This window comes from Pezoporus flaviventris, unplaced genomic scaffold (genome assembly GCF_033815535.1).
Source record: "Pezoporus flaviventris isolate CSIRO_AGI_PZ_B2104156 unplaced genomic scaffold, CSIRO_AGI_Pfla_v1 ptg000097l, whole genome shotgun sequence".
Lineage (NCBI taxonomy): Eukaryota > Metazoa > Chordata > Aves > Psittaciformes > Psittacidae > Pezoporus > Pezoporus flaviventris.
This window is the reverse complement of record NW_026892645.1, coordinates 4,579,176-4,593,141: the sequence shown is the minus strand read 5'-3', so window position 1 is coordinate 4,593,141 and position 13,966 is coordinate 4,579,176. Positions and strand designations below refer to the sequence as shown.

Below are 13,966 nucleotides of genomic sequence, written 5' to 3'. Positions count from 1 at the left end.
TTTCGGCTCCGCGGCCCTTTCTTCCCCTCCCGCTCGTTCGCTCTGGCGGAGCAGCGGCCGCCGGGGGAAAGGGAAAAGCGAAGAGGAGTTTTCCCACCTCCCGTCACGGGGAGCATCCCCTCCGCGGCTTGTGTCCCGCTCCCCGGGGCCCGGCCCCAGTGCCGGCATGCGGAGCTGGGGGGCAGCGGGGAGAAGGAGAAGGACGGGGTTGATGCTGCCTGGCGCGGCGGTGCATTACTAACGCTAATGTTCAGTGTATAATTGCCTAAGTGCTTTAAACGATCGCTTTGGAAAATGGATTGTTTCCACCCTTTAAAAGTGTCGCTCACCCGGCCGCGGCCAGCGGGCCCGGCAGCTGGTCCCCGGGACAGCCGGGCAGCGGCTCGCGTCCCGGGGCGCCGGCAGATGGGCGGCGGGGTCCCCCCGGCCCTCTGCAGCCGGCGGCCCGGCTGTCTGAGCCCCCCCCCCCCCCCCGCCTCCGACCCCAACGATCGCCCTCCCCGGGGCCGGGTGCCAGCCCGACGGCCCCGTCCCGGGAGCTCTGCCCCGGTTCCCCCCACGCCGGTAGCCCCGGTCCCGCCGGGAGGGTCATTGTCGGCTCGGCCAAATGCACAGCCACGCCTGGAGGGGAGAGCCCCCGGCCTTTGTGGACCGCGCTGATCCTTTGCATGTGAATGGGGGAGTTTGGTAAATCCTCGGGCCCCGGCTGGGGCGAGGAGGAGGAGGAAGGGGAGGGGGGTTCGCTCCCAGCTCGGGGTTAATGAAGTGGGAAAGGAGTCTTTCAGAGAGGCCTGCAAACAACCCCCCTCCCCGGGCAACAAACCCCCGTCCCAAATCCTACATGGATTGACTTAAACCCAGGGGATAAGTGCTTTAAATTAATCTCATTGAATAAGAATGAGGCCAAACAAAACTCTTTAAAATCATATTAAAAATCTATCAAAGGACAACTTGCAGTGGGTGTGCTTTTCATTTTGCGAGCGCAAAGGCAAGGAGCATACAGCAACCTTCCTCCCATTTACACAGCAGGAATGTGAATCAAAGACGTTCTCTAATATTTAATTGTCCTTGTAGCCGTAGCAGATTCCTCCTCTGACATTAATGAAGTACAAGGCTTCGTTACACGTTTGTAATTGCAATATTTAAATTTGCCATTTCGCATCTGGAAACTCCCCTGGAACAGTGGGGCTGAGCCTGTGCTGTAGCACAGTGACAGGGTCCAGTTTGTGCCATGAGGATGGTGGGAGAGAGTGGGGCAGAGCCAGAAGAGTGGGGCTTCCCGAACCTCCCCTCCGGGAAGGGGGAACAGCCATGCTGAGCCTGGCTGAGAAGGAAGGATTGCAGAGGGGAGGCAAGGGCTGGAGCCATCTCCTCCAGGTAGATCTCGAAGCAGAGTCAAGCAAGGCAAGCTCAAAATGAATCAGTTTAGGGAAGACACCACAGGCTTTAGGCTCTCATCAGGGAGCACCTCACTCGCCACACGAACAGCATCTTCTGCAGGAGGATCTCAGCAGCCTCAAAAGCTGCTGAAGGCCCAGCCTAACCTCCAGCTTGTGTGCAGGGACCGAGATGGGGCCCCACTGTCCAACATCAGAACCCACCTGCATCTACAGCAGTCTGTGACCAGGCTGGAAACCCTGCTCTGGATTTCTAGCGGTTGGTGCCAAGCAGGCGTTATCCTGGCAAGTCCTCGGGGTGGGACAGCCTGTGCTGCAATCAGGTGAAGCAGTGTAAATGGCAGAGCTGAGAAGAAGCACTGATCCCATTAAGGAAACCTTTGGAGTATTGCACCAGCTCCGCTCCACCAGTTTCTCTCGGGGCTCAGAGACTCTAACAGACAGGCTAAGGGTGGCTGGTTTCAGCCCCGGGCTCTGGATCCAAGACACAAACAGGTCAGTGCAGTGGGTTTGCCAGGACCAAGCACAACCCCGGCTCTCAAGCCCCTTCTGGGCTTTTACCCAGCTTGAGGGCCATCTTCCTCTCCTCCTGACAGAGCTTTAATCGGGACCACCACCCTCAGACCAGAGAGAGAACAGAAGCTGCTCCATTGAACCACACACACAAATTCAGTGGCATCAGCACGACTGCTCCTAGCAGAGATATTCCATGGTTTCATCTGCACACCAAGCAAAATTAACCCAGGAAGGAAAGGCCTGAACAGTTGGAGCTTTCCCTGCCCTCTCCCCAGGCTTATGGAGAAAATAAGTTGTTGTGAACAGGGAGCTCTGTTGCTTTCTATCCTGCTTAGTTATGAGTGCTTCTCCACAGCGAGTACCAGCACTAAGGTACTGTGTTTGACCTAGACACTGAAAGTGGGCGCTCAATTGTGACCTTTGTTCCAAGGGGACCTCCTTTTTGCTATCCCAAAGCCCTGAAGTGTAAACTCAAGATGTTCCAGCTGCAGAGCAGGGGAGGACGCGGGCTCCCATTGCTGGCAAAGGACAGCTGAGGAAAGGCACAAGAGCATCTCCTGGGAGCAGCAGGACTCCAGGTGTGAGAGCAGGGAGTGGAGCAGCAGTGGGAAGGCAAACCCGGACCGAGTCCAGGTCTGACTCACAGGCAGCTTTATATAAAGCTCCACAGTGCCATCAGTTCCAGACTGAACACAGAAAATTCAAGCTGCAGGGCAGCAGGGCCCCTCTGCCACTCACCACAACCAAGACACAATCAAGCCTGACCAAAGCCAGCAGAGGTGCACTGCACACTGCCAAGAGCCCATCTCTGCACCCGTACAAGCCACGTAGGCAGCTCCCACCCAGCCAAGACCCCTGCAACACACACCACATACCTCAGAGCAAGAGGGAATAAACTCAGGAGTGGTTCAGGGTGACATCCACCTGCTCCATGCCAGGGCTGTGCCAGGGGAGCCCACCATGACTCCCCGCAGTTTGTCCAGCATTCAGATGCTCAGAGGACGTGGCTCCTACAGCAGCCAGTGGAGCTCTGCAGCGTGGCCACCCCTGCTCCAGGGCAGGTACCACCCCATGTCCTGCCCTGCTGATAAGGTGCTTTGAGTTGAGTACAAATTAACTTCAGACCTACCAGGTTCTACCTGAATTGAGTGATGCACCAGGACAAAGCCAGCACAGAGCCAAGCTAGAGCTACCAAAGTGTAAACAAGGGCGGACCTTGGTTCCTGCTGACCCAGCTACAATTCAAACACATTTTGCTTGTTGGCCTTCAAGCTTATTAAGAGCAAACTCGGCTTAGCTTCAGGTGTCTTTGTATTCCTTCTAACACCTTCTCCTTCTTGTTTCAACAATCCCCTCCTCTTCCTTTCCCTAATCCCACAAGTAATCCAGCACTACTTGCTAAAAGATGGTGAAGCTGGAAGAAAAAGGCATTCTATTTTTTTAATCACATTATTTATCACAACCATTTGTAATGTTACCTTCCTAGTTCATACACATGGCAATAACATTTCCTGACATCTCTCACTCACCTGCTGTTGGCCCTTATTCCTACTGTTATGAATTTGCCAACAGTCCCTATTAATTCATACGTGGCTGTCAGGAGAAGGTCATGCATTTTCTTCTCATGCACAAGCTCAGTTCTTCCCAAACTTATACTCTCTGCGTCACTCTCTCTGAGTCATTTTCATCCTCACAAGGTTTCTGTTTAAGCTGACATTTGCCTTAAACGCAATTGCTCTTCCAAACACTACTCACACCAGAATTAGGTGGGCTTTGTTGTTATTTTATCTTAATCTAGTAAATGCTGGTAACTTCATTATCTCTGCAAAAACACGGCTAATTTTACCCTGGTCTCTTTCTAACATCTTCCTGAAGTGCTAAGCAAAAGCAGCGTGTTTGGTAACTGCCTGGGAGGAAAAAAATATCATTTTGGTTCTCAAAGTTACATTCATTTCAGAAATTAAATACTTTTGGGAAATTGCTTCCCTCCTACAATGCTTACTATGACTCATTATAGCCCTGAGCAAGTGCCCTCAGTTCTGTAGTCACAAAGTGAGCATCATTTTCACCTGGTTATACTCCTTTTTTCTGTACTTTTTTCCTTCTTGCATTTGAAATTGCTACTGGATTTTAGCACTTCCTGGTCCTGCGCTAAACAATGTCCCTGGCTTGGGTCACGGATGGGCTGCTCTTCCTCATCGCTGTCCTCGAGGAAGATGCACACAGGTAGCAGAAAGCTTTGCGCTGTTTTCAAGTGCGCACTACTTGGAGCTAGCGTTATAGGAGGCGCTGGAAGAAGCACAGTGAGGCAGACGGGGAGAGGGAGGTGGGTGCTCACCCTTTGGTCCGGGGGGAGGTTGTAACTCACTCTCCCCTGTGCCCCAACTCAAGGGGAGCTTTATCACTGACTCCACTAGGGCTCAATTTCTATTTGGCATACTGGGCAACGGTGCATGAGTGTTGGTCTCAACACCTTTAGGCCATATTGCATCTCTTTTCTCAGTAATCCCAATTCTCCAATAAGCAAGAACAAGATAAAAGGCACATGTGAAAAGCAAGGAGTGAAATCCATAGCTTGGGATGTACTCAATATCAGCCTAGCCAAAGCACAGAGAACCCAGAAAGTTTAGGTTACTACTGGCAAGTGTTAGCAAGAGCCTGCAAAGGCTTTAATGTTCAGAAGCAAGACATTTCGTATGTGCTCTGTGTTATGCAATTAAGTGAGACCACATGCTGCAGGCAAAGAGAAGTCTGGAGATCATTAGATGCCACACTGGCTCCTTCCCACATGATGTTCATTCCCAAACTCAGGAGTTTTTACTTGAAGCTTTGTCCCCAAAGGGACCTTGGGTCACTACACTGAAGAGAGTTCTCCACAATCCTACCACTTGCACTGAAATTGGGGAGACTCTTTACAGGTGCCAAGATCTGACTAATGATCAGTGTTCAGGGATAGACAGCACACAAAGGGCAGGAGAGAAGGTGGCAGCAACATGGCTACGTGACCCAAGACAGGAACAGAAGTGACGCTATGCATAATGACAGGGGAAAGGGCAGCCTCCTCTTAAACATCGTCCCAGAACCTCCTCTGCCACTACTGTTTATCTGGTTAAAAATGAGCAAGCAAACAGATTGTGGAGTATTTCTACAGCTCTTTAAGCAGGAAAGCGTCTCCTATCTGAGTACACGTCTCACTTTTACGTTATAGACACATCACATTTTTCTGAAAAACATATTTAACCTTTTTTATTTTTCTTGCAAAAAACCACCTTAGAAACATGGTGCATCTCTATGAAGCCACATTCAATTGCAGCAGTGCAACAGGACACGCCTGGATTCGATTCCATTTGGACCTATGGAATGAAAGGGAGGAGGCCAAGAACACCAAGATCCCTCCTATATATTTGCCTGATAAATTGAAACACTCCTGGTGTTGATTTGGCAGGTCACCCTGACCCCCAGCAGAGGCACTCGAGCAGGTTTTGCATCCAAGCACTAGAAGGTCCCGACTTATGTTGGAATCTGCTGGCTGCCAGGTTTTCTCTTCTTCTTGACCTTGGATACACCCGTGTCCATCCCACTGGAATATTCAGATCGCAAGATCTCAGCAAGGCAATGTTTGCCACGGGTCTTCTTGAGAAGGTCAGACCTGGGCAAAGGGAAGATAAGAGGAATTAGATTTCCTTCTCTCTGCAACGCTGCTAGGTGGGTTACTTATTTTACCGCCCTGGAAAGTGACATTTGCGCATTAGCAGAAGAACAGCTTCCTTTTCTCGAGGCTTGATTTGAAATTCTGTCTCATGCAAAATTAGATATTGTTGTGACAGGTTTTCACAAAGGTGGCAAAATATCATGCCGTTTTTAAAAGCAAGCCTTTGTTCTGTACAAATGCTCTTGCAGGGGTGGCGGGGAGCAGGAGGAAGGTTGTGCGCTGAAGGCTGATGAATTAGGTGACACAGCAGCTTGAAAATTAGAATAGTAATAATAAAAAAAAACCCTAACAGCCTTAAGACACTGAGCAATGGAAACGTTTTATAAACAGAACTGATTCCCAGAGCTTCAAAACATAAAACCACCACACAAACAAGCAAAAAAAAAGTCTGGAGTCTAAACCCAACAGACTTTTCTTGCAGTGTCCTGCAGACATCACATGCACCTTACAGCCTCCCTCTCCAGAGACCAGCTTTTGCAAAGGCAGCTGCATTCTGCCCAGCCACTAAACTCCAGCGTGGATCTCCCTGTAGCCCTAAACTGCCAGCTATAAATATAAAAACCTACTCAGCATTTTTCCACCACAAGTTCTGCCCCTGCTCTATAACCTTGGCTGAATCTCATCCTCAATGCTGCTATCACCCTCACTCATTTAAGCCGCAGGACCTACCGTTCCCTACCATGTTCCCATAGTCCTGGGCAGAAGGAATATCCAAAACTCTTGGTGTCTGCACATCCCACTCTCCTCTTTATAATACAGACCAGTAACAGAACCCAAAATTTTCCAAGAGTGAAAAGAAATCTATCTGTCCCTGTAAATATGAGGAAACAGAAGAGAAGCCCCCCATTCATGCCAGTGTGCATTTATAACACATGGACTGCAGCAGTCCTGGAGGTTGACACCATATAGTACTGCCTTGCATAGTTCTTCCAGGTGTCCAGAACCGGGCTGGGGATCACAGGAGAAGGAAGTATTATTGGCTGCAGCAACAGATCAACCCATTCATTAGGCCGAAGACAAGGGAAGCAGACTCTTGGCTATCTGGGGTATTTGCTTGCCCCCTTTTCCACAGCTTGTTTTCCATCTCTGTGTAGGTTTGATGACTGGAGTGGGTTTGGAAGGATGGATCAGAATGATAAAAAGGATGGTGTGATGATTACCACTGACAGTTTTCCCTAGAAGAGAAAGCCTGGAATACACAGGCAAGAAGACTCTGCTACCTTCAGTGTAGCTTCCATTCTCTCACTAATTAAATGTTCAAGCAGAAGGACCAGAGACCAGACATACCAGAGAAATAAGACACACAGCTACCACCCAGCCTGAACCCACAGAAATGAGACAAAAAGACAGAATGAATTCAAAAGCAACCATACAGCTAATGAAGCAAACGAGCTGTTGGTAGAGCTGTACCTGCAGGACCTCCACAACAGATGTGCCTTGTCCAACTGCCTTCCTGAATGGCACAAGCCCCAGCAGCACAGAGTCTGTGGGTGGCAGGCCAAGGTGTGCCCTCAACCAGCCCAGCTCTGCTGCAAGAACTTCATAATGCAGCTGTATCCTCTGCTCACCCCCCTCCATCACTTGATAAAGTTTCTGTTTGACACTTTCATTGCGTCTCCAAGCATTTACTACAGTAATTTGAGGGTTACCAAGCAACAGATCAGTTTACTTAACAACAGGGAACTATCTGCTGCAAAAGGACAAGTAATCCACCAGTAGCTGCCGGGCTGAGTTTCAGCTCAGCAGGGAGGATGTCCAACACTTTATTATCAATCAGGTGAAATCATTGCCCAATTAGTAAATCAATACCCCCTGCTGTAGTGATCAGCTGTACACAGAAAAGCCAGGATGCAGGGAAAAGGGAGGTTTCTCCCTCTAACCAGGGCCACAAAAATCAATGGAGCTGTGCTGTGGAACCTGGGCCGATTGCTGAGGGAAGAAAAGCAGCTGTCAAGGCCCTTCATAACCATGAGATGGAAGAGCCACCAGCAATAGCAAGAGTCTGCAGTGACAGTACATCAGGAAAAATGCCCCAGGCCAGGATCCCTGGCTGGATTCTGATTCCTGTTGTAAATCTGTAAATTCCCCTCTCTGCTCAACTGGTGAAAGTCTCTGGGGCTCTGCCAAAGCAGCCAAGATAACATCAGTGAGGAAAGGTGCCCTGTGGTTATGAGACAAAGCCCAAGAGAACAGAGCAAGACCTTGACACTCACCCCCTGAGCATCCTTGGGCAAGGTATTTAATCTCTTTGCCCTTTATGTCCACCCTCCCACCTCATAACCCAGGATAGCTGCATTTTCCCTGTTGCCAAAGGCTTGTGTGACACTGATTTAAGAGAGTTATGTGGTGATACTATGGAAAAAAGCTTCACAGAAAGGCTGTGAATTTAAGATGCAATTGCAACAGAGACAGAATCCATGTTCCCATCACTGGATAAACACCTGGACTGTCAGCATCTCTTTCTGTGATCTCATGTCTAGATATCACACTATATTGAGCCCTAATGAGAACACATCATGTTGATAATGGACAGAGAAATCCCCATCCCTTTAAATTCCTCCCTCCAAACACAGTCAGTATTTAAGTGGGAATTACAAAACAGTGCAGCTAAAGGGAACTTGCAGGGGACGAAAAATTCACTAATGAGTGACCCATCCCAATGTGCTACAGTGCCAAGACTTCAGCAGGGTTTAAAGGAGAAAGGAATGTTCAAACAGATGAGAAAACAGCTACTTTTATTAGCTGGGGGGAAATGAGACAGGAATAGAGAAATCATAACTCAGAAAAGAAAGCAGCCCCAACATACAAGTTAGGAAGAACTGGTCCCTGAACACAAGTGATCTGACTTCCCTGAGTTACTGTCCAGCACACTGGGTGTTGAGTGCTGCGACATATTGGATGCCAGGCAGAAACACCACTGGACTACTGCTCTTTTATGCCAGAACCGGGATATCAGGACTCCCATCAAAGACAGATGGGAATTGGTAAGTAGTCAAGAGCAGCCAGCAGAGATGAGTAAGCACCACCTTCTAACTTCAAGTGGGGGACACATCACCCCTTCATTTGCAAGGCTTAACCCCAGACCAACCACTGCTTTGGGCTTTATGTCTGAGGTACAGGGCAAAAGCCATATCACTCTAGGGTCTACCTGCCTCATTATCAAGGGGAGAGAAAGGTACTTTGCACAGTGAGGAATGGAAGGCAGAAAGCCTAGTAATTGCTTGGGATGGTCTAAGAAACCTCCTCTCCTCCTAATAGAGACAGTGGAAGGAATAAAAGACCTGGGTTTACAGCTATCTGTGCACATCTGTAATTAAGCTGCAATCTCACAGAAACTGGTACTCAGAGCCTCAGCAGAGAGACAATAAGTAAACAGAGAAACTATCCCCAAATGACTTTGTTATATCCTTAAGTCTGGGAAAGGCCAGGCCAGAGAGAAACTTTTGAAGACAATAAAGCTTTGCCCTCCTTCAGAAAACTGGAATAATTTTATTCACTCTTTAAACATGAGAAACTTGTGAATCTTGCTAAATGCCTCTCTGAATGATGAAAAGGCAGGAGAGGAGCATCTGGAAGAAAGAAGAACCAAAAAGTGTCCAGGGAAGGAAAGAGAATAAAATCTTCTTTCCCCTGCTTCAGTTTCCTTCTACCTCCACCTACAGAGCCACTTCCAGCACACTGCTCCCCTTCCCCATCTCACTCAGGAGCCACAGTGCTGCCCAACTCAGTGAACTCAAGGCTGATGCTGCCCAACCTCAGAGGAAACCTGAATGATTTGGACCGGTCTCTCTGGCTACGTGACTCTCAACTCTTTGCTTTGCTCAGGCATATCAGAAAAGATTCAAGGCAAAACAAGGCAAAAAACCCAAGCAGGTCAATACTTGCACAGGTGATTAACCTGCAATCCTCTCTATTGTTTCCAGCTTTGTCTTCTGTTCTCACCACAGAAGTCTCACCTAGCTTACATATAACACACCTTCAACGCACTCAGCTTGTGACTTCCATGCACCGTGGGCGACTGATGGCTTTGCAAGCTCTGAAGACACCATCCACTGAATTTCACAATCACTAGCAACAAGATGGTAGAGTAACTAGGACTATAATACTATGGCAAAAGACACCCCCAAGACAAGTACACTGAAGTAAGCTTTGAGGATCCCATGGACAGCTCCAAGTCACGAACAGAAGAAAAGCATACACAAGCTGTTATATTTCTATGTAACATCCCACTCATCTCCCACACATTATTGGTAAGATTGTAAGAACTATTTAGTTTCACCAGCTGATCTCATCAGACTGAATTCATCACAATATGCAAACCATCATCCTGGATTTGAGACTCTCAAACATTGGGGTGTGAAAGGACCAAGTGGCAGCAGTAAAACAATGAAAGAGTATGACACCATTTTGCATGTTCACTTCAAAATTCTGTGTTTCATTGACACACCTGCTTTGTCAAGAGACCTGAATCACAAACTGATCTCCAAGCCAAAAAATCCTGCATGCCAGAATAGTGGTTCACATATATGTGTGGCTCTTTGGTATCTTTCGATGGCTTAGAAGATGCCTCTGCTAGTCTTATTACCCAAATGGTGGGTGAGATTGTTCTCAGAGATGTCTCCTTCAACTTGGTTGGCATTGCTGTCTGTTCCTTTGTCTTGAGCTGTGTGAAATGCTGGTGCAACACAGTGCAGCAAGTACAGCAATCTTTAACCAACACACAGCATCTGCGGTGACCAAAGGCTCCCAAATTTCTCCAGCTGAGGAAGGAGGAGTATTAAGTTCTGACACATAGTCCCAGAACTCATGGTGTGTCTCTGGAGCAGGCAAGAGTAGGCTGTTTCATTTATCAGAAAACATTTCAACATGGATCGCACTATCAATCTGCCTGACAGCATCTCCAACAGCTCTCTGAAGTTGTGCCAGCAGCAGAGCTGGGTTACCTCTGGTCCAAGGCTGCTGCAACACCTGCTTTTTCTACTTATAGCATTGGATGAACCATCTGCAGCCAATGCAACCCTGTTTGGGTTTGGATTTTCTGTTGCTGTTTTTTTTGTGGGGTGGGGGCAAGAAATTCATCAGCAATCCTACACTGCTCTCGACAAGTCAACAGATGGCCTAGGTACTCTGTACCAGCTCATGCAAACCCTAGCTTAAGAAGTTCAAGGAAAATTATGACCTAGTCAGAATTGAGCATCAAGTGCTGTTCCAGAACCATCAGAGCTTACTTCATACCAAGATGTGCTAAACAGTAAAGCCCACCTTACCCCTACTGAAGTGAACTGTACTTCAGCTACACATAAAGAGACAACCCCCCCCCCCCAGCTTCATTACCATCCCTTGGTCTTCACCCTGCAGGGAAAGGACAAAAGCAGCTCTGGGAGGCTGGGAACCTCCCAGGATCCTTGCTTCTGTCAGGCTCTCTCCTACGCTAAAGGAGAGTATATTTCAATTAGAGAGAGCTGATCATTTTTTGGTGTGTACCAAACAGCACAGAAGTTTTCCAGCTCCATGTGCAAGCTCTACTATTTTGGTCAAAGGCTCTGTGCTGAAGCCATGGTGAAAGAGGACACTAATAAAAGGTATTGCTGTATGCAGGTATCAATCAGATGGATTTTACAATTACAAAACCTCATGGTAGGATGTTTTTTATACCATCATGATGTGGTAAGCAGGACTCATCTGTTTCCCTGAACTGCCTTAACAAGGTCTGACAGTGATGTTTCCTTCCACAACAGCCATGGCTCTTACTCTAATTTTTGGGTCAATTTGCACTCCAGTCCACGAATACACGCTCTTACCTGAGCTCCAGTCTGGCTTTCTAGAGCAGACTGCCCAAACCAAGGGAAATTCCCAGTAGGCAGAATTCCAAACTTGCATTTTGACTAATTAAGTGACATTAGGAAAGCTATAAATGGCACACAAAAACTGGCAGGGAAACTGCTTCTAATGATTATACAATTGCTGTGCAGGGAGACCCAGCTGCAGCCTTGATTCGCATGCCCTGTCAATAGAAGCATTAGTCTTTCCAAAACTGTCAGTGCCAAGGTGTTCAAAAGTGGAATCAAATATACGAGGTAAGACAGAAGGTAAGAGGCTGCTAGCTTTCACCCAAAGGAGGCTGCTGCCCTACCATACAAAGGAGGACACACAGGGTTACAAGATACATTTCCCAGCAGGAGTCTAATTCTATCTGACCACTAAATGCTGAAGAAAGAATTAGTACAATAATCTTGCAGCCAAAACCTTTGGGGCATGATGATCTCCATATTCAGAGCAATAGCAGTGTATTAATGATGTAAATAAATTCCTTCAAACGGAAGTATCCTGGACACTTTTTCTTGATGCTGTTTTAGTTAAGGGCTGGACTTAAATTCTGAAGCATGAGGGGATTTACCCCTTAATTTTTACACTCTCTTTTTGCACATACTATAGCAACTATGAATAGATGTGATACTCACAGGTATATTCAATCTTTCTGAGCATTTCTGGCATCAGAGAAATCCCGTCGCAATGAGTTCAACAGAATCTACTGAACTTAAAGATTTCTTTCTTTCTTTGTAAGGGCTTGAATTCACAAACAGAGCAAATTAAGTTGCAACTCCTCACCACAGCAAAACCCCCTGGGGACAAACACCAGCCTTCCAGAGTTCAAAAGGAGAAAACAGACCACCAGTCACCACAGAATTTCATAAAACCCCACCGACCCAAAATGCAAACGATTGAGTAGCACAGGGATGCTTGGTGGAATGGCAATAGGTCTTTGGCATCTGCATTGTGAATGAGTCAAAACCCATGTCTATCTGGCATGTCAGCTACTTCCTGTGCATGCTGCTTCTCTGCAGTGAACGAAAGACAGTTAATCCCTCAATGGAAGTGGGATCAGCTTCCTTATGTCTACCCCTCAGTATAAGCATGAGCCCGGACACTTACTAAGCTGATGTACTACTGTAACTTAATACACAGTATCTGGTTCATGCGCTCACCTCTTACCTAAATGCAGCATTTTGACTTTCAAAACAAATCATGAGCAATTATCTACCATCTTCAGATGGGGTTTTGCAAGAACCACCACAGCTGAGGGGACAGCTGGTTTGCACAAAGAGATCTAAAAAATACATGAAAATTGTACATGGGCGTTCAGAAGGAGAGGGCTGCTTCCACATTTCAGCACTGAACCATCACACACCTGGGTCTCTGTTTTCCTGCCTCACCTTCCCCAAGCAGGCTCTCTAAGGAGGCGCTAAGCACAAAAGGAGACTTCAAAAGAAATGAAGAGTTTTCTTTGTCCTCTTAAGGAAACATTTAATGATTGCCTTTACCCCACTTTCAACCTGGACTGCCTGTTCTTTATTCTCTGGGCAGGTGCTGAGAGATGAGGCTTTAGTGAGCAGACTGATTAAAAACAAGTATCGGATGTCTGGAGACAATGTGTAATACGACAACCATCACTCACAGTATCACATAGGAAATATAATTAAAAAGATTGCTCTGTGACTATGCTATTATAATTTCAAGCCTTGCATTTTACAATTAAAAGCCATTTGTCTTCTAAATGGCAGGCTAAATTCTGAGTGTGAAATCAAAAGCATTCCTCTGTAAGTTAACAGCACTATCTTGAATGTATGCTAGTGGAGATTGAATATGAATCTATATTCACTTTTTCTAAACTATCCTATAAATACTAATGTTATCTTCTCTCCATTTTGGGGTGGTTTTTTTTAAGCACACACAAAGAAAGTTGATAAGAAACAAGGTTCACAGGCAAGAACAATTGTTGCACGTCACAACTTTGGCTGTTTCTGCAGGGTCTTAACTTTCCAGATGCTCCTGGAATGGAAATCTGGTGCTTGAGCCGTGATGAACCTGTGCAAAGTCTGCCCACTTTCCCTGAGCTGCAATTATTTGATCCACGTGCAAATGAGCTTTCAAATCACTTTCAGACCATTTGTTCTAACACCTCTACATCCCCCAACCCTACAAGTCCTGTGCATAAACTACCTACTGTATATTGAGCTTGTCTGTACTATAATAGGATGAAGACTTGGGGAGGAGGAACTCTGTCTAAAAGAGGTTCCTAACACGGGAAAAAGTAGCTCTAACAGAGTAGCAACATCATAGGAACAGAGAGAGGCATTGTTGCAGGCCAAGTAATCCTATGACACGCTACTGTCAGTCATAGCTTGACACCCTGCTGGGCCAGCAAGACATCAAAGCCCACCCCATACCATCTTACATGCTCTTTATCGGCTAATCAGGCTATTCTTCCTGAAATAAAGCTCCGTTAAATCCCCTGCTCACAGGGGCATTCCCATCCTGTTGCCCATCTGCTGGTGAGGGT

At 47.1% G+C, this 13,966-nt stretch overlaps 1 protein-coding gene across 1 annotated transcript in view; it reads right to left on the bottom strand.

Moving 5' to 3' along the window:
* Nucleotides 1-5,144: 5,144 nt before the first annotated feature.
* DDX31 (DEAD-box helicase 31) overlaps nucleotides 5,145-13,966 on the bottom strand; it is a 48,382-nt gene continuing 39,560 nt past the window's right edge. Inside the window, exon 20 of the mRNA XM_061476549.1 lies at nucleotides 5,145-5,562. Within this exon, the coding sequence (XP_061332533.1) occupies nucleotides 5,424-5,562 (139 nt within the window). The 3' untranslated portion in view covers nucleotides 5,145-5,423. The remainder of the gene's footprint in view (nucleotides 5,563-13,966) is intronic.